We start from the raw sequence: 24,938 nt of genomic DNA on the forward strand, positions 1-24,938 counted from the left end.
TGAAGTTACTGATCACTGCTTCCAGATTTACCATCTCTTTGGCTCTTTCATACCTGGAGGTTCCAAGCAATTTGAACTTTGATCCTTCACTTGTGTTTCTATTTTTTTATGATTTTATTAAGGATTTCTAGGCTATACAAGACAAGACAATTGTGAACATACATTGAAAATAACAGAAAAGAAAAAAAAGAAAAATTAGAAATGCATCAGGGCTGGGATATTCCGACCCTGTGCCGGTCGGAGAATCCTCGGGGGGAGGTGCAAATCCCCCCCCGCCGCCGGCTGCCCTATTCTCCAGTGCCGTTTTTATGGGGCCGGCAGAATTCCCGCCACGCTGGTCGGGGGCCGTTGACAGCGTGCCCCCCGGTGATTCTCCGGGCCCCCATGGGCCAAGTGGCCGTAAAGTTTTGCCCATTCTCGCCGGCGTGAATTACTCACCTCACACACGGCGGGACCTGGCAGGTAAGTGTGCAGGGCAGTCCTGGGGGGGTGGCGGGGAGACCCGACCCCGGGGACGGGGGGGGGGGGGGGGGGGGCACGGTGGCCTGGCCCGCGATCGGGGCCTGCCGATCGTGTGAGCTGGCTGGTTCCGTGGGGGCCTTCATTCCTCTGCGCCTGGCCCCTGTAGGGCTCCACCATATTACCCGGGGGCCGGCGTGGAAAAGAGAACACCCGCGCATGTGCGGATATATGCCGGCCGTTCTGCACATGCGCAGAAATACGCCGGCCGGTCCGCGCGTGCGCGAGATCACGCTGGCCATTCTGCGCATGCACAAACTCACGCCGGTCCTTCGGTGCCGGCTGGAGCTACGGGGACCACTCTGGCGGCAACCTAGCCCCCGGGAAAGGTGAGCATTCCTCACTTTCGGGGGCTGTTGGCGCCGGAGTGGTTGGCGCCTGTTTTCCCGCCGGCGTGGAGACATAGCCCCATTATTACAGAATCCCACCCCAGTTGTCTTTCGCTGCTTACATTGGTTGGGGCTTCTTGCTTTGCGTTCCCCCATGGGTGCTTATTCCCAGCCAGTTCCCCAACTTTCCTCCCCCCTCCCCTTCTTCTTGATCGCCCTCCCCTACTAATCTTCTGGCATGCCCTCTTTCCTCTTCAGCTCCTATATCTTGTTCCTGTATGATTGGCGTGACGGCGTGTATTTTGTTATTTGCTGATCTTGATTGGGCTCTATGTTTCTTCATCCCACCCCCCCGTTCATTGGCATTAGTAATTGTGTTGTGGCTTTCAGCCCCCTCTGGTTTACTGGCCGTTGGCTGAAAATTGGTCTTGGAACAACCAAGTGAATGGCTTCCAACCCTTGGATGGCGAATTTAATTTTCTCCATTTGGAGAAATTCCGAAAGGTCGGACAGCCAGTCTGCAGCTTTGGGTGGTGCTGCTGATCTCCAGCCGAGCAGGATTCTCCAGCAGACGATTAGGGAGGCAAAGACAATGGCGTTAGCCCTCCTCCCCATGAAGAGATCTGGCTGTTCTGATACCCCGAAGACTGCCACTCTCGGGCATGGCTCCACCCTCATCCTCACCACTTTGGACATTGCCTCGAAGAAGGCTGTCCAGAACCCGACGAGTCTAGGGCAAGACCAGAACAGGTGGGCACGGTAGGCCGGGCTTCCTTGGCATCGTTCACATTTATCCTCCACCTCCGAAAACATCCTGCTCGTTTGGGTTCTGGTTAAGTGGGCTCTGTACAGGTTGCGGGCCACCTTTCCATACCTAGATAACGTCACCATCTGCGGCCATGATCAGCAGGAGCACGACGCCAACCGTGCTAAATTTCTCCACACCGCTACTCTCCTAAACCTCACTTACAACAAGGAGAAGTGCGTGTTCAGCACAGACCGCTTAGCCATCCTCGGCTATGTGGTCCAGAACAGAGTTCTGGGACCCGATCCCGACCGCATGCGCCCCCTCATGGAGCTCCCCTCCCCCACTGTCCCAAGGCCGCCAATCACTGCCTGGGGTTCTTTTCGTACTACGCTCAGTGGGTCCCAAACTATGCGGACAAGGCCCGCCCACTCATACAGTCCACCCAGTTTCCCCTGACGGCCGAGGCCCAACACGCCTTCGCCCGGATCAGAGCTGATATTGCCAAAACCACAATGCACGCTGTAGATGAGACACTGCCCTTCCAAGCAGAAAGCGACGCATCAGACGTCACCCTTGCCGCCACCCTCAATCAGGCAGGCAGGCCCGTGGCATTCTTCTCCCACACCCTTCATGCCTCATAAATTCGGCACTCATCCGTCGAAAAGGAGGCCCAAGCTATCGTTGAAGCTGTGCGGCATTGGAGGCATTACCTGGCCGGCAGGAGATTCACTCTCCTCACTGACCAGTGGTCGGTAGCCTTCATGTTCAACAACACACAGCGGGGCAAGGTCAAAAATGATAAAATCTTGCGGTGGAGAATCGAGCTCTCCACCTATAATTATGAGATTTTGTATCGCCCCAGCAAACTCAACGAACCTCCAGACGCCCTATCACGAGTTGCATGTGCCAGCGCTCAGGAAGACCGACTCCGGGCCCTGCACGGCAACCTTTGTCACCCAGGAGTCACACGGTTGTACCACTTCATTAAGGCACAAAATCTGCCCTACTCCGTCGAAGAGGTAAGGGGCACCAGGTCTGTGAGGAGTGCAAGCCGCACTTCTACCGGCCGGACCGCAAGCGCCTGGTGAAGGCCTCCCGCCCCTTTGAACGCCTTAGCGTGGAATTCAAAGGCCCCCTCTCCTCCACCGACCGTCACACATATTTCCTCATTGGGATCGACGAATACTCCAGGTTCCCCTTTGCCATCCCATGCCCCGACATGACATCTGCCACCGTCATGAAAGCCCTCAACACAATCTTCACTCTGATCGGATACGCCGCCTACATCCACAGTGACAGGGGATCCTCATTCATGAGTGATGAGCTGCGTCAGTTCCTGCTCAGCAGGGGTATCGCCTCCAGCAGAACGACAAGCTGCAACCCCCAGGGAAACGGACAGGTAGAAAGGGAGAATGGGACGGTATGGAGGGCCGTCCAGCTGGCCCTACGGTCCAGAAGCCTCCCGGCCTCGCGCTGGCAGGAGGCCCTCCCTGATGCACTCCACTCCATTCGCTCATTACTCTGCACAGCCTCTAACAATACACCCCATGAATGTCTTTTTGCCTTCCCCAGGAAGTCCACATTCGGGGCGTCGCTCCCGACTTGGCTTGCAGCTCCGGGAAACATGCTTCTCCGTAAGCACGTCCGACTCCACAGGGCGGACCGGTTGGTGGAGAGGGTGCACTTGCTCCACGCAAACCCCCAGTACGCCTACGTGGCGTTTCCTCGACGGCCACCAGGATACAGTCTCCCTCAGGGACCTGGCACCAGCAGGTTCCACACACACACCACCCCCTTTGCCCCTGGCGCCACCCTCCCCTCCCCCGTCGCTCACAACAGCACCTCCCCCCCCAGGACCGTGCGTCCCCCCTCTGCCCATGCCCGACGATGAAGAGGATTTTGGCACGCTCCCAGAGTCACCTTCGACCAGATCAGCACCAACATCGCCGACACCACTGCGTCGCGCCCAGAGGAACATCAAGGCCCCGGACCGGCTAAACCTCTGACTGGTCCACCGGACATCAAAGGATATTTGTTTGCTCAAATCTTGTAAATATTAACTCATTGTTGTATATAATTATCCCCCACCCACGCCGGACTCAATTTTTACAGGGGGTGAATGTGGTAAACCACTGTTGAACCTGTATTAGGTGATGTACGGTAGGACCTGTACTACAGGTTCGCCGGTAGTCCCTGCCTGCTGGCTCCGCCCAGGAGGCAGGGTATAAATATGCGTGTCCTCCAGCTAGCAGCCATTTCGTCAGCTGCTGTGGGAGGCACACATCTGACAGCAATAAAGCCTCAGTTGGATTCAACTATCGTCTTTGTCCAATTGATTGTGCCTCAGTGTGTAAACCATGTGCGTGAGCCCCTGCACTCCGGAGTTTCCCTTTGTTCAGTACCCTCCAAAGTGGTTGCTTGCGGTGCCTTTGTGTTCCTTGTCGCCACATGTGGCCTGTTACAGCCAGCCTAATGCCCTTGCTCTCGTTGTTCCCATCTTCCCCCGATGGTATTTTCAGGGTGCCGGGTTGACAATGCCAAGATGCCTAGGTGGCATCTTGCCCCTGTCAGGGATCAGGCTCACGGGTAGCCTGCCCTTATGAGGTAGAGTGAGGGCGGGTGGGCTCTAGGATCCCCTAATTGGTATGTTGGGACATTGAGTGGTCCCATGGTGGTGTTGGGGGGGGGGGGTCGAGATTTTGGTCCACCAAAAATAGCGCCCTGACCTCTGCCTGCTATGGCGAACTGAGCTCCTCAGTGCAGGACATGAAAGTAAGTGTGGCCTCAACAGGGCCTTCCTCACCGAGACCTGAAAAATGAATACGTTCCCATTTAACAGCAGGGTCAGTCTCACAGCTGCAAGCGCCGGGAAACCCCCTGCTAAATGCGCCCATAATGGGACTTTTTTTTTTTTAAATCGCACTCTCTGTCTTGGCTTCACATAACTTGAAACATCTCTGTTAAAACATCTCACAACCTTCTCTATCGATAACAACCCCAACTTCTCCAATTTATTCTCATAACTAAAGTATCTCATCCCTGAAAGTATTCTTGTAAATTTTATCTTCACCCCTTCTAAAACCTTCACATCCCTCCTGCAACGTGGTGCCCTGGATTGGGCACAATTCTCTAGTTGAGGTTGAAACAGTGTTTCCGTGCTTTTGTATTCCATGCTCAGATCCCAAATGCCTTACTAACTACTTTCTTTACCTCTCAACCGGTCTAGATAACATTCAAGACCAGGTCACACCCATGTATCTTATTCCTTCCTGTTACCCTTCACGTTTTTCTTTTTTTTTTTGATAGGACCTCATTGCCTCTGGTTATTTACCTGTGCAGAGTCAACTATGGCAATTTATGTGGGAGTATTTCAAATACTGGCTTGAAGACAGAAACATCAATGACGCAGGTAAAATTTGAACGCTGCAACACACAATGGACAAGATTTAACGTGTTGCGTGCGACGAGGATCCGTGTGGCCGGTTAGATCACAGGAGAGGCCCAAATCGGGAACCATGCCGGTCTCCGAGCGGTTTGCTATCTAACAGACCGGCTCCCATTGGTGGGATCCGGATGCTGCTTAGATGCAGCGCAAAGCTAATTGAGGCCAATTAAGGGCAATCTCCGTCTCACTAGCGAGATGGAAGCCTGATCTAATGGCCTCCCGTGATCTAATCGGCTCCCCAATGAAAGGTCATGCAGGTACTGATCAGTACAGGTCCACAAAAACGTGGATCAGTCGTTATGGCACATGAGGGTCTCCCAGTCATTGGAGACCTCTGGGTGGTCAGAGCAGGGTGGCACTCTGGCGCTCCCTCCGGCATCCGGGCACCTTGGCACTGCCAGGCTGACATCTTAGCACTGCTACCCTGGCACTGATATAGTGCTCTGGTGGCACTGTCAGGTGGCAGTTGCACTGCAGGGCGGCAGTGCCAGGGTGCCTGGGTGGCACTGCCAATGGCCAGGGCTTGAAGGAGGCCATGCCCATGAAAGAAGGGTTGACGGGGTATGAAGGGTGGGGGGGTGAAGGGTGGGTATGAAGGGACCTCTGGAAAGTTGGGGGGTAGGGGGGGGTGAAGGTTGGGTGTCCTGCAAAGGAGATGGCCCAATAGGGGGTGTAGGGAAGCCTAAAAATGAAGGGTCCTCAGCAACCGCATAGCGGGATGTCCTCTCTTGGGGAATGTGATGTAATGCCCATGTGTGCAGTGGGTGACATGCCCGTGGATAGGGGGTGTAGGGACCGTCTAACTCGCTTAGAGATCAGGGCACCCTTTCAAAATGGTAGCCCCGTCTCTGAGGAATCGGTCTCGCCAGTGGGTTCTGCTCCCCAGTGATGAAAATAATTGTAAGTGTGGGCTATTCCAGAGAGAAACCCCCCAGGATCCAAAAAAGAGACTAAGTGTGGTTAGATAGCAGTGGGGAACCCGTTAACACAGCCAGAAACTCTGAGCAAAACCCGTCACAAATGACACTTAGAAACCTTTCTGTTAGATCGCGCCTAATATTTTTAAACTTAATTTTTTACACTTTCCTGTCATTTCAAAACATCGCTATATTTTTGGCAATTTCAAGAGCTGGGTGAGTGATCTTTACCTGATATGGGGCTCCTTATTAAATCGATGGGGTTAGCATATATTTCATGGGGTCTATAGGTCCATAACCACAAGGTATTCCACACAGGAGCCTTTCTAAGCTCAAGTCTCCTTGAGACTTCACTGTAGAATGTAATAAAGATTAGTTTTCCAGGAGGAACCTACCTACCCCAGAATCTTGGTTACGATGCATTTCCTCAAATGATTTCATACTATGAATCTGAGTGATTCCACCTCCTTTAGGTAATGACCAATGGGCCTGTATGAACTCCGTAACCTTCAGATACCCCACATGGAAGGCTGTCTGAGCTTCAGATATTCCACCCTGGAGCCTGGTAGAGCTTCATCACCCTCAAATACTCTACCCAGAAAGTTGGCTCAACTCCATCACTTTGAGCTGTGTCACTGAGGAACTTGGTGGCATATTCTTGAGATTTCTCACCCTAAAGCTGAGTTCCACCAGGTGTTTCACTACCTTTCCGCATCCCCACCCAAGAACATTGCCTTGAAGTGAGTCACCCACGTTCTTGGCTTTGTTCAGTCTCAATAAGAATTATTTCCCCAAAGCTGGACAGAGTTCCATTTCCTCCATGTATCCTACCAAGCAGCCATACTGAACCCTGTGCATATTTTGTCAACTAGCATGTCTATGCCAAGCTACTCCCAACTATCAATCAGTCATGAATAAGATAAATATTATTAAGTATATAAACACTGAACAAATAGAACTGGGGATTACTTTGCACCAGCCAGTTTTTGTTGGATAACATTGCTTCATGAAACTAAAGGACCCTGCCAGCAACATGAGAACGATGCCATAACCTGGTCAGCGAACAGTTTGGTAAAGAAGGCAACAATTCTGAATTAAATAATTGACATGAAAGAAAAACAGGAGAATGTGGTTGGAAATTTCATTCAGGTTAATGCTATATTTACCATTACTCTCTCCTCCCTCTACCACAGGGAACGACACATAAATGGTCACTGGCGGTGGCACCATACTATGATATCACCTATCACTTCCAAGTGGCTGATCCAGTGAGTATCAAGTGAATCTCTAACAAAAATACAACCTGGAAGGGCATTTTCAATCTTTTGATCCTTCTATATGATTTTCCTTCTCCATGCACCTCACCATTTAATCGACAGGCTCCCACTTTCCCGTGTGTGGAGCACGTTAACATGGATCCTATTCCTCGGATTTAGATTCTTAATGGAGTGTTCCGCAAGTTTCTCTCTGCCTATTGCGGTTTCTCTTCCCACACCTAATGTCGCACATGGCAGACTTTCATCTGTTTCCATAGTGAGGCTTTTTCTGGAACTATTGCCAGGGGCTTATAAGTTGAGGGGCACCACTCCGCTTCATGTCTGACCAGGGCTCTCTCCCACTCTTACCATCTGCTGTTGGTACGTGTTGGAAGGATTTTACAGGTTGATATTCAACCTGTTTGGCTGCATTATGAACACATCTTCCTTGGATATCAAGTCCTGGGGTGGGACTAAAACCCAGAGCTCCCAGCTCAGAGACAGGGCCGTTACCCACTGCACCACAAGACCTCCTTCTCTGCCTATCCCCTGCCCATAAAACCTGAGAAAAACTCCAAAGCATTGTTTCTCTCTGCATCCTCGCTAGATTGAGTTAAGACTCACTAGACAATCTCTGATATGTACACCGTTGCGCAGAATTTTCCCATATTTTTTCAAAGTCCCGCCGAGAAAACCAGAGAAATTTCACCATCGCCTAGCGAGAAAACACACCGTATGTTCAGCCTCTTCCACTTGATTCACCCTATTCTCATAGCGGCTTGCCTCTGATTTACTCGCCCCAGGAAAGCCTAACCTCTGTAATCAGTGGGGCGCTCCTTTGAAACACCTCCCGTGAACGTGTTTCAAGTCCAGTCGGGGGGTGGGGGGGAGGGGCTGCTGCCAGGAAGACAGCACCATGTATCATCGAGGGAACCCTCACCAAATGTCTGGGTGGTGTTGAGTAAAGGTACCCATGATCAGGCAGACGTCCAGCTGGCAAGGTCAGCAACCCCACCTGGGAGGCTCTGGCTGGGATGGACAGTGTCAGCTCACTCCATAAGAGGACGGGGCTACAGTGTCTTAAGAAGATGAATGACCTTCTTCATGCAGCCAGGGTAAGTCTGCCTCATGTCTCCCGCAGCACCCCTTAACACACCCATCCCATCTCCATGGTGATTTCACTCCCACCCATCTCGCAGGTTCACAACACTTGTTGTGGCACACTCCCCACACCCCTCCGCACTCTCCATGGGCCCCCCATAATCTGCTCCTCACATCCATGCTTCCATTCACATCCCACGCATGCCAGACTTCATCACTTTCTTATCTGGCAGGACTCCCGCCTACACTCTCCTCATCTGTCTCACTGCTGGTCAAATGCAAGCACAGCCGGCAAGAGAGGGCACAGCCTGCCAAAGTCAGCCTGAGCTGAGAACCCTAAGCGCTTTGAGGCGAGAGCCCTTGAGCTGGCCGGCGAGGAGTAGGACCGCATCTGTGCAGAGGACGAAGTTGGGCACCAGACTAAAGTGAGAACCCTCAAAACTTGCAGCCATGGCGCAAGCCTCACATGAATTAACTTTCTCCCATCAGTCTGACCCTGTGATGCACGAATGCCTTCCCGCTTCCCTGGCAGGTCAATCAGTCGACCAGCCCAGACCATTCTCACATCCTCTGGAGACCACAGGCTCGATCAGCGCTAAGGGATATATCTCGGAGTCTAGCATCGAGGAGGCATCACAGCTGACACATGTACCCTCCATCATACAGATATTCACACCTTGGTGGGATTAACTAGCAGGCAGGCTTCTGGGTCACTCACTGGTGAACACCTCACAGATGAAGATCCACAGCTGTTGGGGGAAGAAACATCCCAGGGAACTGGCATTCGGAGGGACGCTGGAGCCTGGACTCTGCTGAGCCCCAGGCCAATGACGTGCCCCTGCATCCAGTCATCCCGGGGTTGCTGGAGCTGCAAAGACAGAGTCTTGAGCATCAGGAAGGATTGACAGCATCCCTCCTCACACTGCAAAGGCCGACTGGAGGACTCCCATTGTCTTCTATCTGAGGAGATGGTGCAGTCACTACTACGCAACAAAGCCAACATTTCGAGAGTGGCGTCAACAGCGGAGCCCATGGTGCAGGAGGTGCACCCCATAGCGGGGGAATGTCTGCTCCATAGATCAGCCCATAACCTCCATGTCTGGGTGTGTGAGGTCCATGGTGCAGGGCTTCAACTGCATGGTGCAGGCACGAATGAAAATCCATGAGTGTCAGTGCCAGAGGATGACAGGACTTCTGGATCTCACTCCAGTTTTCCCGCTATACCATGGAGGAGTCCAAGGGCCTCCCGGGCACCCAAAGGAAAGAGTATAGGCAGGAGGGCAGCTCGGGGCCTTCCACCCAGGGGAATCTTGGGGTGTCCAGCCCATCTGACACCCCCCTCCCTGTGAGCTGCACCCCCCAGCTCCGCACATCGCGGAGGGCAGCAGTAACACCCTTGCAGTGCCAAAGTAGGCCCGGACCCTCAAGGAGCACGCTCGCCAAGTCATCTCAGGCAACAGGGTGTGGAAGGCAGCAGGCCGCTTCAACCTCAACTATGGATCCTGGGGAAACACCTAGGTGTAGTGGGAGGGTGAGGAAAAGTAAGAAACTATAGGTACGTAGTGGGCACGATGAACCTAGGCACCAGTAGAGATAAGTCAACATTGTAATATCAATCTTGCAGAAAAATCACTTTGTTCACCCATACAGACTCTCAACAATGGAGCGGGAAATTGCACATGCTCCACAAACCCACACGCACACTCAGAGCTTCATCCTTCTGCAGTCTGAGAATAGCAGTGCTATGTCTCTCCCACCTCCCACATTGATAACCCAGTAAAGCAGGGTTGCTGCTGGCACAGGCTCCAGTTCCCTACCCTCACCTCCCCTGCAACCCCCATCTATGGAAGGCTCACCCCACCCCCGTCCCCAACTTCAATGCTCAGGCCTCTCATGTCTGCCAATATTCTCCCAAGGGCAGAAAACATGTAGAGAGTCTGTCCACCTAGTCAGTAGGTGGAGAAAAACACCGGGACCCCTGACCTCGGATGAGGAAGTAGCAGCTGAGATGTGTCATTCAACCTCTCAGGGTCCCAAGATAAGCCCGTTCATTGGCAGGTTGCATTCAGCTCTCTGTCAAGCAGGTGTCAGACATTTTGCAGACATAAGAGGAACTTTTCTCTGTCCTCACTGCAAGTCATCATCATTCTCCAGTAACATCCGGCCAATCATTTTACTACCGTGCCTTAATGTAGCCACCATCACGATAAACTCCGCAGGCGTCACAGTAGTGAGTGGATGTCAAACCTCATGTTGGGGAAAACTTCTGGTTGCGGCGATTTCGGCAGCTCCCGCTATAATGGACTTTTGGGCTCTCCAGAGGAGCCCCAACGGAAATGTTTTGATTTAATCCCGTGTGGGAAGGTGAAGTAAGGTCCCCCCTTACGTTGTATGGCGGAAATTAGCGGTGGAGCGCGGAGAAAGAGGCTCTGGAGCAGCGGCAAAAACGAGGCAGAGATCGAGCAGCATGGGGGCCGGACCAGCAGGAGTTCCTTAAGCGCTGTGTGGAGGAGCTTAAAAAGGAGGTGCTGGCGCCAATGCTGTTGGCGATCGAGGGGCTGAAGGAGACCCAGAAGGCCCAGGCGGTGGATCTTCGTGAGGTGAGGGATAAAATGAATGAGAACGAGGACGAGATCCTGGGCCTGGCGGTAAAAATGGAGGCGCACGAGGCGGTGCACAGGAGGTGGGCCGAGAGACTCGAGGTCCTGGAGAACAGGTCGAGGAGGAAGAATCTCCGGATTCTGGGTCTCCCCGAAGGAGTGGAGGGAGCTGATGCATGGGCGTATGTGAGTACGATGCTCCATTCGCTGATGGGTGCGGAGGCCTCTCCGAGCCCCCTGGAGCTTGAAGGGGCTCACTTGGTCCTGGCGAGGAGACCCAAGGCTGATGAGCCGCCAAGGGCGATAATGGCAAGGTTCCATCGTTTCGCGGACAAAGAAAGTGTTCTGAGATGGGCCAAGAAGGTGCGGAGCAGTAGATGGGAGAATGCGGTGATCCGAGTCTACCAGGATTGGAGCGTGGAGGTGGCAAGGAGGAGAGCTTGCTTCAACCGGGCCAAGGCGGGTTGCACAAAAAAAGAGTCAGGTTCGGCATGCTGCAGCCTGCGCAACTGTGGGTCACTTATCAGGACCGACACCATTATTTTGAAACGCTAGAAGAGGCTTGGACCTTTATCCAAACAGAAAAATTGGACTCGAACTGAGGGGCTGTGGTTGTGGGGGGGATATTGGTTGTATATGGGGTTGTAAATATGGGTAAAGAATACTTCATGGGTGGGATGATGGATGGGGATATGGGTAGAATTCTGGTCAAAATTCTTTTTTTTCCTGTAGACGAGATGGTGGGGAATGTGGGCATCGGTGCTGGAGGGAGGTGAGACTCGGGGATGGGGGAACTGGGATAATGGCCGCAACAGGAGTTGCGCCACAGGGGGCGGGGCTGGCTCAGGAATGCGCAGGCCTTTTCCCGCGCTGGGGGGGGGGGGGGATGGAGGAAGGTAACGAGGAAGAGAGACTCCCACACGGGGGAGATCAACGAGAAGGCGGGGGAAGCCGGGGTCAGCAGAAGTCAGCTGACTCACGGAAGTAATATGGGGGGAGCAAAAGTGCTAGATGCAGATCTAGAGGGGAGGGGGGAGGGAACGGGGGGGGGGGGGGACATTAGGGTTGCTGCTGCACTGTCCGAGGGGGAACTGAACATGGAAGAGATGGTCGGGGCGGGGGTTCCCCGTCTGGGGGACTGGAGGGTGTGGGAGGCGCGGGCACGGGACTGGCCTAAGACAGGAGATGGCTAGTCGGCCGGGGAAGTAGATCCATGGAGATTTGCCAGGCCTTTGGCCAGAGAATTTTCCACGTACATAAGGCCTACTCCCGGATAGATTTTTTTGTTCTGGGCAGGGCATTGATCCCGAAAGTGGAGGGAACGGAGTATTCGGCCAGAGCCATTTCAGACCATGCCCCGCATTGGGTGGAGCTAGAGCTGGGGGAGGAGAGGGACCAACGCCCGTTGTGGTGGTTGGATGTGGGACTGCTGGCAGACGGGGAAGTGTGTGGGTGCATCGAAAGGTATCTGGAGGCCAACGGCAATGGGGAGGTGCAGGTGGGAGTAGTATGGTAGGCGCTGAAGGCAGTGGTCAGGGGAGAGTTAATCTCCATCAGGGCTCATAGGGTGAAGAGAGAGGGCAGGGAAAGGGAGAGGTTAGTGGGGGAGATTTTAAGGGTGGATGGGAGATATGCAGAGGCTCCTGATGAGGGACTACTCCGGGAGAGACGAAGTCTCCAGACGGAGTTCGACCTGTTGACCACAGGGAAGGCAGAGGCACAGTGGAGGAAGGCACAGGGGGCGATATATAAATATGGGGAGAAGGCGAGTCGGATGCTGGCACATCAGCTCCGTAAGAGGATGGCAGCGAGGGAAATGGGTGGAATCAAGGATGGCAGGGGAACTACGGTGCGGAGTGCGGTGAAAGTGAATGAGGCATTCAAGGCCTTTTACGAGGAACTGTATAGGTCCCAGCCTCCAGGGGGAAAAGAGGGGATGCGACGATTCTTGGACCAACTGAGGTTCCCGAGGGTGGAGGAGCAGGAGGTGGCTGGTTTGGGAGCACCAATTGGGGTGGAGGAGCTGGTTAAAGGACTGGGGAGCATGCAGGCAGGGAAGGCCCCGGGGCCGGATGGGTTCCCGGTGGAGTTTTATAGGAAGTATGTAGACCTGTTAGCCCCGTTGCTGGTAAGGACCTTCAATGAAGCAAGGGAGAGGGGGACCCTGCCCCCGACAATGTCGGAGGCGACGATCTCTTTGATCTTGAAGCGGGATAAGGACCCACTGCAATGTGGGTCGTATAGACCGATCTCGCTCCTCAATGTAGATGCTAAGCTGCTGGCAAAAATGTTGGCTACGAGGATTGAGGACTGTGTTCCGGGGGTGATTCACGAGGACCAGACGGGATTCGTAAAGGGTAGGCAGCTAAATACCAATGTGCGAAGGCTCCTAACTGTGATAATGATGCCATCGGTGGAGGGAGAGGCGGAGATAGTGGCAGCCATAGACGCGGAGAAGGCCTTTGACCGAGTAGAGTGGGAGTATCCCTGGGAAGTGTTGAGGAGGTTTGGGTTCGGGGGAGGGTTTATTAGTTGGGTTAAGCTCCTGTATAGAGCCCCGGTGGCGAGTGTGGTCACGAACCGGCGGAGGTCGGAGTATTTCCGGCTATATCGAGGGACGAGGCAGGGGTGCCCCCTGTCCCCTCTGCTGTTTGCATTGGCAATTGAACTTTTGGCCATGGCGTTAAGGGAGTCGGGGAAATGGAAGGGTGTGGTCCGAGGGGGAGAGGAACATCGAGTGTCGCTGTACACAGACGACCTGTTGCTGTATGTGGCGGATCCAGTGGAGGGGATGGTTGAGGTCATGCAGATCCTAAGGGAGTTTGGAGACTTTTCGGGCTATAAGCTTAACGTGGGAAAGAGTGAGCTCTTTGTGGTGTATCCGGGGGATCAGGGAAGAGGGATAGACGACCTACTGTTGAGGAGGGCGGAAAGGAGCTTTCGGTACTTGGGGATTCAGATAGCTAGGAGCTGGGGGCACTGCACAAACTTAATTTGTCGCGGCTGGTGGAACAGATGGAGGAGGATTTTAAAAGGTGGGACATGTTGCCACTCTCGCTGGTGGGCAGGGTACAGTCGATAAAAATGATGGTCCTCCCAAGGTTTCTTTTTGCGTTCCAGTGCCTTCCAATCGTGATCACCAAGGCCTTTTTTAAGAGGGTAGGCAGGAGCATTATGGGTTTTGTGTGGGCGAGCAAGACCCCGAGGGTAAGGAGGGGGTTCCTGGAGCGTAGCAGAGATAGAGGAGGGTTGGCGTTGCCGAATTTGGGTGGCTACTACTGGGCAGCCAACGTGGCGCTGATCTGTAAGTGGGTGATGGAGGGAGAGGGGGCGGCGTGGAAGAGGTTGGCGATGGCGTCCTGCAAAGGAACGAGCCTGGGGGCGCTGGTGACGGCACCGCTGCCGCTCTCGCCGACAAGGTACTCCACGAGCCCGGTGGTGGCGGCAACGCTAAAGATCTGGGGGCAGTGGAGACGACACAGGGGAGCGTTGGGAGCCTCGGCGTGGTCCCCGATTAGGGATAACCATCGGTTTGTCCCAGGAAGGATGGACGGGGGGTTTCAGAGCTGGTATCGGGCAGGGATTAGAAGAATGGGGGACCTGTTCATCGATGGGACGTTTGCGAGCTTAGGGGCGCTGGAGGAGAAATTTGGACTACCCCCGGGAAATGCCTTCAGGTACATGCAAGTGAGGGCGTTTGTGAGGCAGCAGGTGAGGGAATTCCTGCTGCTCCCGGCACAGGGGATTCAAGACAGGGTGATTTCGGGCATATGGGTCGGGGAGGGCAAGGTGTCGGCGATATACCAGGAGATGAAAGAAGAGAGGGAGGCTTTGGTAGAGGAGCTGAAAGGTAAATGGGAAGAGGAGCTGGGGGAGGAGATTGAGGAGGGGCTGTGGGCTGATGCCCTAAGTAGGGTTAATTCCTCTTCCCCATGTGCCAGGCTTAGCCTGATACAGTTTAAGGTAGTGCACAGAGCGCATATGACAGGGGCGAGGCTGAGTAGGTTCTTTGGGGTGGAGGACAGATGTGGGAGGTGCTCAGGAAGTCCGGCGAACCATGTCCATATGTTTTGGTCATGCCCGGCACTGGAGGGGTTCTGGAGGGGAGTTGCGGGAATAGTATCTAAGGTGGTGAAAGTCCGGGTCAAGCCAAGCTGGGGGCTAGCACTATTTGGAGTAGTGGACGAGCCGGGAGTGCAGGAGGCGAAAGAGGCCGGCATTCTGGCCTTTGCGTCCCTATTAGCCCGGCAAAGGATTTTGTTAATGTGGAAAGAGGCAAAGCTCCCCAGCGTGGAGGCCTGGATAAATGATATGGCAGGGTTTACCAAGTTGGAGAGGATAAAGTTTGCCTTGAGAGGGTCTGCGCAGGGGTTCTACTGGCGGTGGCAACCGTTCCTAGACTACCTCGCGGAGCGTTAGATGAAGGTCGGACAGCAGCAACAGCAACCCAGGGGGTGGGGGGGATATATTTCGTTTGGTGGGGGGGGGGGAGTTTTTTTTTCTGGGGGGCATTTGAGCAAGAAAACACACGAATGATCCGGAAAACTGACATGTACGGGAGGAATCCAATGTACACAGTTCTGTATCATATTGACTTGCCATGTTCATGTCTTGCTATGCAAGCTTTCTTTCTTTTTTGTTACGGGGGTGGAGGCGGGGCGGTTTGTTTGTATGGTTGAAAATGCTGTTAAAAAACTCTTAATAAACATATTTTTTTTAAAAACCATTTTGGGAGTTGTCTTCACAACCTAGTCCTGGTCATAAGACCATGAGACATAGAAGCGGAAGTAAGGCCATTTGGCCCATCGAGTACACTCCACCATTCAATCATGGCTGATTTCAACACCATTTACCCGCTCTCTCTCCATAGCCCTTAATTCCTCGAGAAATCAAGAATTTATCAACTTCTGTCTTAAAGACACTCAACGTCCCGGCCTCCACCGCCCTCTGTGGCAATGAATTCCACAGACCTACCACTCTCTGGCTGAAGAAATTTCTCCTCATCTCTGTTCTAAAGTGACTCCCTTTTATTCTAAGGCTGTGCCCCCGGGTCCTAGTCTCCTCTGCTAATGGAAACAACTTCCCTACGTCCACCCTATCTAAGCCATTCATTATCTTGTAAGTTTCTATTAGATCTCCCCTCAACCTCCTAAACTCCAATGAATATAATCCCAGGATCCTCAGACATTCATCGTATGTTAGGCCTACCATTCCTGGGATCATCCGTGTGAATCTCCGCTGGACCCGCTCCAGTGCCAGTATGTCCTTCCTGAGGTGTGGGGCCCAAAATTGCTCACAGTATTCTAAATGGGGCCTAACTAATGCTTTATAAAGCTTCAGAAGTACATCCCTGCTTTTATATTCCAAGCCTCTTGAGATAAATGACAACATTGCATTTACTTTCTTAATTACAGACTCAACCTGCAAGTTTACCTTTAGAGAATCCCGGACTAGGACTCCCAAGTCCCTTTGCACTTCAGCATTATGAATTTTGTCACCGTTTAGAAAATAGTCCATGCCTCTATTCTTTTTTCCAAAGTGCAAGACCTCGCACTTGCCCACGTTGAATTTCATCAACTATTTCTTGGACCACTCTCCTAAACTGTCTAAATCTTTCTGCAGCCTCCCCACCTCCTCCACATTACCTGCCCCTCCACCTATCTTTGTATCATCGGCAAACTTAGCCAGAATGCCCCCAGTCCCGTCATCTAGTTCGTTAATATATAAAGAGAAGAGCTGTGGCCCCAACACTGAACCCTGCAGGACACCACTCATCACCGGTTGCCATTCCGAAAAAGAACCTTTAATCCCAACTCTCTGCCTTCTGCCTGACAGCCAATCGTCAATCCATGTTAGTACCTTGCCTCGAATACCATGGGCCCTTATTTTACTCAGCAGTCTCCCGTGAGGCACCTTATCAAAGGCCTTTTGGAAGTCAAGATAGATAACATCCATTGGCTCTCCTTGGTCTAACCTATTTGTTATCTCTTCAAAGAACTCTAACAGGTTTGTCAGGCACGACCTCCCCTTACTAAATCCATGCTGACTTGTCCTAATCCGACCCTGCACTTCCAAGAATTTAGAAATCTCATCCTTAACAATGGATTCTAGAATCTTGCCAACAACCGAGGTTAGGCTAATTGGCCTATAATTTTCCATCTTTTTCCTTGTTCCTTCTTGAACAGGGGGGTTACAACAGCGATTTTCCAATCCTCTGGGACTTTCCCTCAGTCCAGTGACTTTTGAAAGATCATAACTAACGCCTCCACTATTTCTTCAGCTATCTCCTTTAGAACTCTAGGATGTAGCCCATCTGGGCCCGGAGATTTATCCATTTTTAGACCTCTTAGTTTCTCTAGCACTTTCTCCTTTGTGATGGCTACCATATTCAAATCTGCCCCCTGACTCTCCTGAATTGTTGGGATATTACTCATGTCTTCTACTGTGAAGACTGACGCAAAGTACTTATTTAGTTCCTCAGCTATTTCCTTGTCTCCCATCACTAAATTACCAGCGTCATTTTGGAGCGGCCCAATGTCTACTTTTGCCTCCCGTTTGTTTTTAATGTATTTAAAGAAACTTTTACTATCATTCCTTCATGGCTTGCCTACCATCATAATTGATCCTCTCTTTCCTTATTTCTCTCTTTGTTATCCTCTGTTTGTTTTTGTAGCCTTCCCAATTTTGTAGCCATCCCCAACCTGAGAGACTATAAGGGTGTCCCTAGCCCTGAACCCCATGCGGGCCCTCGCCTTCACCCGAGGTCCTTCCTCCTTTGCAGGTTGCCCTTCACCTCCCTCAACGTCTTCCTCATCTGAGGAGATGTACCGCTCCGCCATGTCGTCCTGGTCTAGCTGCTCTCCCCGCTCCAGTCCCAGATTGTACAGAATGCAGCAGACCACTCTGACACGGGACACCCTCCGGGGCTCCCCCCGACCGGTCCAGGTAACAGAACTGCATCTGGAGCCATCCAACCACCTGCTCAACCAGCGCACGCGTTGATACATGAGCCTCATTGTATCGAGTGTGAGCGGGTATTTGTGGCCTCCGCACTCGCGTCATCACCTACCGCCTAATAGCGGCTGCTCTCCTTCAGAAACAGCTGGAATCTGCGAGCACCTCAAGATTTAAGTATCGTGGATGCTCTCCGGGAAACGGGCAACACACCTGCATGATGTTTATTGTGGGGTCACAGACGATCTGGATATTAAGGAAGTGGTATTCCTTGCAGTTCACATAAAGCACCCCATGCTGCAATCGGGAGCACAGAGCCATGAGGGTGCAGTTGATGACACCCTGCGCCTGAGGCATGCCTGCTATGTGAGCTAAGCCTGTCGTCCTGGCTCTCCTGGTACTGATCCAAGTTGATGCACATGTGGGCCCCCACGAATAGCGCATCTGTGACCTCCCTTATGCACTTGTGTGTGCCTGACTGAGGGATGCCGCACAGGTCATCCATGCAACCGACGAGAGTCGCTGGCATAGATGTTCAGAGCAGCAATTACAATGCGTAACCTCCCAGTCCAGGAGATGCCAACTCTTACATCACCTGGCACAGGTGGTCCACAGACGCCTGGGACAGATAGTCTTCTCTGGCACCGGACCGCTGACATCTGGAGGTAAGAAGTTCTATAGTGGAATACTCATGGCTGGTAGGGTCTCCTGCGGGGCTCTGCTATCTGTGACCCTGCACCCAGAAGATCAATGTGCCCTGCCTCCCCCTCCTTCGCAAGGATCTTCGCTGGTCCTGGCCACATGTAGCAGCACGTCGATGCTGCTGCTCGATCGCAATCAAAAGACTTGCCAACTCTACTGCTCCATGATTCTCCTGAATCAAAAACTGAAAGGAAGAGAATATCAAAATGAGTGATGAGGAGTTCTGACAGTGCCCTGACCTTCAGCCCCCTCAGGATCTGTGGCATCAGCCCACTTGCATCCCCTTATGTGAACACCTTTCCAATAAGCTTCACTCCTTCCCCTGTCACACAACAGCTTCTTCACCACAGTTGCCCCTCTCAACTCCACCTGAATGAAGCACCTCAACACTTGAGAGCCTCAGCGGACCAAATGTGAGGAGTGAGGGCAGTTGAATGCATTCAATGGACCGGCCACAAGACAACAAGACGCTGCCACCGGTCACCTCCTGAGCAGGGTGACTGATGAGCGACTTCGCCATAATATCTTCCATTGGGGGCCACATCTGTGTCACCTCTCTGTTCTGGAAACATGAGTTCAATGTTTGGCTGGGCTTCCAAAGGGTTAACAACTGGGCATCAATCAGTGGCACACTATAAGCCTACTTGTGACACTAATAAAGATTATTATTATTACTTTACTGATGATTGAGAGTAAACTGACGGGGCAGTAACGAACTGGATTAATTTGTGCTGCTTTTTTGGACAGGGTGTACTTGAGGAATCTTCCACGATAAAATGGTCTGAACTCCACTATTCTATATATAAAACACAATCCTGTTCCCTGATGTTTTAAATATAAAACATCCCCTACTCACTTTTAGCTTATACATTTTACAGTTCCAGCTCCGTTATCCTTTACGTAATACATTCCCAACTGCCCAATATCCTGGCTGTAAAACATTTCCAGCTCCCTGCTATTTTAAATTTAGTACACACCCTGTGTATTTTATATAAACCCAGTTCTGTTCTCTTGAACATAAGACATTTACCATTGAATAAATCAGTGTCAGGTTTCTGTTATCCTCTGGTCAAATACCCTTCAGCCATTCTGATAGGGAACTGGTAGAATGGCTCAGAGAAAGGGTCTCAATCTCATTGGAAATCTATACACTTTTACGTGCCCCTTTACAAGGCCAACCAGGGTAATGGGGTGGTCAATAAACTTCCAACAGTTTTCTGCTGCTTTCAAATAAAGAATATTGGCATCCAAAATGGTTCCATTGGGCCCAGCGGAGTGAGAGGACCCAGCCCAGGGACCACCAAAAATGGTAAAATTACTTTTGAAAATCTCACAATTGGCACACAATGGGATCTCTGGTGTTGGGAGTTTCTGGCAGCTTGGGAGTAGCAGGCACTCAAAATACAGCTTGGGAGTAGCAGACACTCAAAATACACCTTAATGGCTTGGCTATCTGCTGGCATCCTACTGATGATCTCAAGATTGGGTAGTACTGGAGAGAACCAATGCGCATGATCCCAACTTACTGTTGCCTTGTACAAACACACTCTTCATATGTGGCACAATCTCAGCTTTAGCCTTGTATTGCTTGCACATTGCTTTGATTGTATAGTGCAGCCAGACTATAACATTATCTCATCTTTTCAGCAGAGGCAGACTACATGCAACAGCGAGAGCACCTCTGCAGGAGAGACTTTCACACAATACAGCTTCCACTTCTACAGAGTCTGCAATTGAACAGAAAGGGGCTCCCTCGTGAGATAGACCACTAGCTCTCCTCTTGAAGAGATACACTGTCAACGAGGAACCTTTTCTGGTCCAGGGCAACATAGTTATTCAGAATGACCAAAGGAGATGGCGGTGTGATTTAAGAAGTTCTACACATCACACACCCGCAACCTGCACTTACCACTTCACCTTCCTGCTGGGACAGGAGCTTTTACACTTTGTGGGGGAAGGGAGGGAAATTTTCTGTTTCCTGCAAATAAATTTTGGGATGAAACACTCTGTACAGTACAGGCTGTTGTAAAAAACAGTTTAGTGAAAAGATAGTCAAAGAAAATGATTTTGTGCTGCTTGGCAGCTCAGACCAAATGGATTTTAGAGCTTTTGTAGATTGTGATTTTAAGAAGTATACACTTTAAAATTGCAGCATTAAAGCCAAATTTGCCCAGCTATGCACTAAATAGCAGTGACAGTATGGAGGTTGTATAATTAGCAGGCGTCACCATTAACCTTACTCAGTCCAACCATCACACAAAGTTAAGATGATCTATTAGCTGGTATTAAAAATAGCTTGCATCGATCTCGGACACAACTGCATTTGTGGTGCTAAAATTCATTGCAGTGCCTTGAACGAGGGGGAAAACAATCAGTGAAAGTTACTGATCCGGCATCCAGTCATTATCCAGTGACCTCTTCCAAAGTCCGTTTGTGGACAGATGGGAATGAGCTGCAATGACCTGCACAGTAAAATTATTCATTAAACATTCACCATCTAAGTTCACAGATGAAGAATGGCCACTTGGCTGAGGTATTGGGACTGCAGATGCACAGTCCAACAAGAATTAGTATGTCAAGGAGACAAGGATAGCGGGAAACTTGACAATGGAATAAGAACAGTGAGTGAGATTCCCTGGCCTCCCCGCGGTATGTTTCTAGGTGGCAGGAAGCGGCCCGCCATTGGCCAGTGGTAGGATGTTCTGGATCCGCTGCTGTCGACGGGATTTCCCATTGAATCCACCCCAAACCACCAGGAAACCTTTGGCAGGGATGCGCTGTTGGTAGGACCAGAAGATCCCGCTGGCATGAACAGCCGGAAGATTGTGCCCAGTGTGTATTTGTTAAGGGAAGTAAGGGTTACCAAGTATCAGTAGAGGTGGGTTGAAAGTAATGGGTGCTAGTTTTGATTTCAGCCAGTCAGGCAGTAAAGTGTTCCATATAAGGTACTGACTGATCATCTTACACTAATCAGGAAGGATTGAAAAATGCTGCTCCTGACTGCTGATTACCAGAGAAAGGTACCTTCGGGCAGAAAAGAGTTATAAGGAACATGTTGAAATAATTAAAATTCTTCCATATTTGTATGTAGTTGAGTCAACCATTCCAGACGTTCTTCTTTGAAGGTATCTGAACACAGCAAAAATTGAGAATATTCTGGAACATATGGTCACTTATGTAAACACTGCAATGGATTCATACTGTGGTGTGTTTTGTGACAGCTTTGGTCTCCAGGGTTATGACGGGTTACATTACTCATTCAAACATGTAATTATTTGTCACATATAGTGCTAAAAACACAAGATCTAACTTGTATTACATTTATGGATGGAGACCCATCTCACATTTAGAAGTTGAGAATGTGCACAGGTGTTGTACTGATATTGAAATTGAAATACTCCTTGCAGTAACCTGCAGAGAATATGTGTCATAAATTGTATAGGCTTTTGCACCACTCTGCCCATTGGCATTTTGGGCACCAGTACTCTGAAAGACCAATTAAATTGGTAACTTGGGGTGTGGGGTGGGGGCAGAGAGGATTAGACACTGGCCTTTCACCTCTTGAACCCAGATTTAAACTGATGGGATGGAAGTCTCCGTCTCCTGGCTGGAATGGTATATTTGAAATGATATTGAGCAATTTCAATCCAGGGCAAGGGACCACAGCTGACTTGAGGGAGTTTTAATCCTTCTCTAACTGTGTTCCTAGAACTTGCTGCCGTAAGTGTTCCAATTCCTCAGCACTAACCTCCCTCACCTCAATAAGCACAAATGTTCACAAAACGTCATTGAGAAATATTAAGGGGTGGGAGGGAGTTAAGAAATAACTTTACCTTTCACCTAATTGATATTACTGCTTCAAATATCTTGCAAGAACAGCATCTTCTTGCAGGTTCTATTTCTCAATGTGCCTATAAAACATTCCATGAATCCTGTTTGGATGAATAGAACTCAATTCCTGGGAATCTGAGATATCTTAATTTTAACTACTGTCTTGAGCGACTGTTGTAAATATTCCCTAATGTAAATGGTATTTTAAAAGCAAGGACGCATCATTATTAAGAGTGTAATAGCTCACGCAATACTATATCCAGTGCATATAATGTGACTGTTACTGAATCAGAATGGATTAGCTTTAGCTTTCCTTTGTTGTAACAAAGAATTTTGTTAATCCCCTTTTTTAATAGTCTTACTTGGGAGCAAGTGACCTGTTTAAGTGTGAGAACATGCAGTTTTGAATTCCTAGTATCCTAATCTCAGCAGTAGAGATGCTACCATTTGACTCCGAGAAAGGAACTATCTGCCACTGTTCCTATTCTTGTTGTTATCCAGTGATCCTGTTGGAAAGTGCTTATGGGGAGATGTAAATTGAAGACTCAGCTGCAATACCCTTCATGGCCAATAGCCGTCACTGTCTAGCATCATACATGTCATTTGGGCAGCTGGCACTTCTGAAACTTGTGCCCCAACAAGGAGACAGCACCTTCAGGAAATGGGAGGAGCAAACTGAGAAAGTCAGTGCAGGAAGAAAATCTGTTTCTTCCTCAACAATCCAGAATTCTCCTCTACTTAGGCATCTTCCTTTGGTACTTTCTCATTCTCGGATGTCCTCATGTAACTGAACCATGCACTGATGCTGCACTGGAATGCCCTGCCCAATAGCTTCCCTGATATCTGCACATTTTATTCCTGGTGAGAATTTCACATTATACCCCTACCAAAAATGTTCCATAATCCCTTCGTCAGCATATTTAAATTTTTCTTTTTGATAAGGCAGCGATTTTAATTGATGTTAACTAGTCTTGCTCACGAAGAAGGGTCACTTGGTTGGGCCTCAGCCCAAAGTTAACAACTTCAAGTGGGGGGGGGGGGGGGGGGGGGTGCCATTTTATAAAATAAATTCACACGAAGGACTTGCATATTCAAGCCTTTTTTTAAAAAAAACGAAGGTTTTCAAGAAAACTAGATTGTATCAATCACAAGAGGTTAATTGACTGCTGAGAAAAGGTCAGGCCATGTGGCATCACGATTAACACTAGCAGGTTTCACTGCTCCCCACTGCTTAAAGTTCACAATAGCTGTATCTTTAAAACAATATAAATTGCGAAATAAAAAATAGCTCAAAGCTCCCTGTAAATATTATGTATTTTAATTGCTGTTGCAATCATTTCTTAAAGCACTAATTTTTTATTTTATTTTTGCAATCACTTGTTAATCACTGTATGTATGTTAGATTTTTTTTACCCGTCAATAGGATTTTCTGTGTGTTTTTTTGCTGTGGGCTGTAAGCTAGGCTTACGGATACATTTCTGCTAGTCTTTTTTTTAGCTTCAATGTATTTGAGGTTCTTTGTATTATTGCAAATATATTTATTGCTCTCTACTGACTTCTGGACAGCTGACTGCTTTTGTTTATCTGTGTGTGTGGTTAGAGACCTTCGGATTAGTGCAGAGCTTTCTTTCAAGAGTATATCTCAACATTAGGGATGAAATAACAAGTGCAGAATACCATTGGTAGTCAGCAGTGCTAGATCCTACAACCCCCACTATCCAAGCACCCCTACGGTTCTGGTGTGCACTGGTGAAAGGCAGGGGACAGGTTTAAGTGGGCTGGTAACTGTCAGAACCACTGAAAGATGGCCTGGTTTCCTATCTTAAAAAGGGCACTATCCTTTTATTAGTTTTTTAAAAATGCTTTTCTTTGTCAAAATGCAACTCATCAATGATGGTTGCACAGCAAAAACATATCATGCACACTCCCTAAAGAACAAAAGGAATCCCCACTTAAAATCCTTTGCAATTTTGTTTCTCTCAGTGAGCATGTGTTCCTGCTGTTTTATTTGCAATCCAGCTGGCATTATGCAGCAGACGGCAGCAAATTCCTGTCATTCACTGACTGAAAAATGAGGTAATGTACTGGTTTATTGTACAGTTGTACCCCAAAGAATAGTCCTCCTGGAGGAGAAACATTTAAAAAATATATAATTCTACCTCCCCACCCATCAAACTCTAGCTTCCTTCTAATTGAATCCAGAGTTCCTTCTAATTGAACCCAGAGTATTAATGCAGAGGCGGAACCATACAACTAGCTAAGGTAGCTAATTATTTGAGATATGTGGCTCATTGTATTGTGTACTCTAATTATTTCACCCCTTCTGTTGTAATGGTAGGAATCGTTCTTTTGATGAAACACATTGTGACCGTTGAATATGTTCATTATCTCTTACCAAATAGCACTGCAATTGTTAATATCCAATAAATATTTTTAAATAAAACATTCCTGTGGTTCATGGTACATTCAGCTGTCAATTATAGCTTGAGATAACACACACCACTAAGAGCTTTTTTTACATCTCTTATTGTTATTG

General features: G+C 49.9%; 1 protein-coding gene across 6 annotated transcripts in view; it reads left to right on the forward strand.

Annotated features, from left to right (window-relative positions):
* Nucleotides 1-23,439, forward strand: part of myrf (myelin regulatory factor) — a 473,200-nt gene extending 449,761 nt beyond the window's left edge. For 5 of the 6 annotated variants that reach the window (XM_072466063.1, XM_072466064.1, XM_072466066.1 and 2 more), the window contains 3 exons: nt 4,903-5,005; nt 7,152-7,226; nt 20,219-23,439. In XM_072466063.1, coding sequence (XP_072322164.1) covers nt 4,903-5,005; nt 7,152-7,226; nt 20,219-20,308 — 268 coding nt within the window. In that variant the 3' untranslated portion in view covers nt 20,309-23,439. The remainder of the gene's footprint in view (nt 1-4,902; nt 5,006-7,151; nt 7,227-20,218) is intronic. The other variant, XM_072466065.1, reaches the window with a different exon arrangement.
* Nucleotides 23,440-24,938: the final 1,499 nt, after the last annotated feature.

The sequence above is a fragment of the Scyliorhinus torazame genome, chromosome 10 (assembly GCF_047496885.1).
Source record: "Scyliorhinus torazame isolate Kashiwa2021f chromosome 10, sScyTor2.1, whole genome shotgun sequence".
Classification (NCBI taxonomy): domain Eukaryota; kingdom Metazoa; phylum Chordata; class Chondrichthyes; order Carcharhiniformes; family Scyliorhinidae; genus Scyliorhinus; species Scyliorhinus torazame.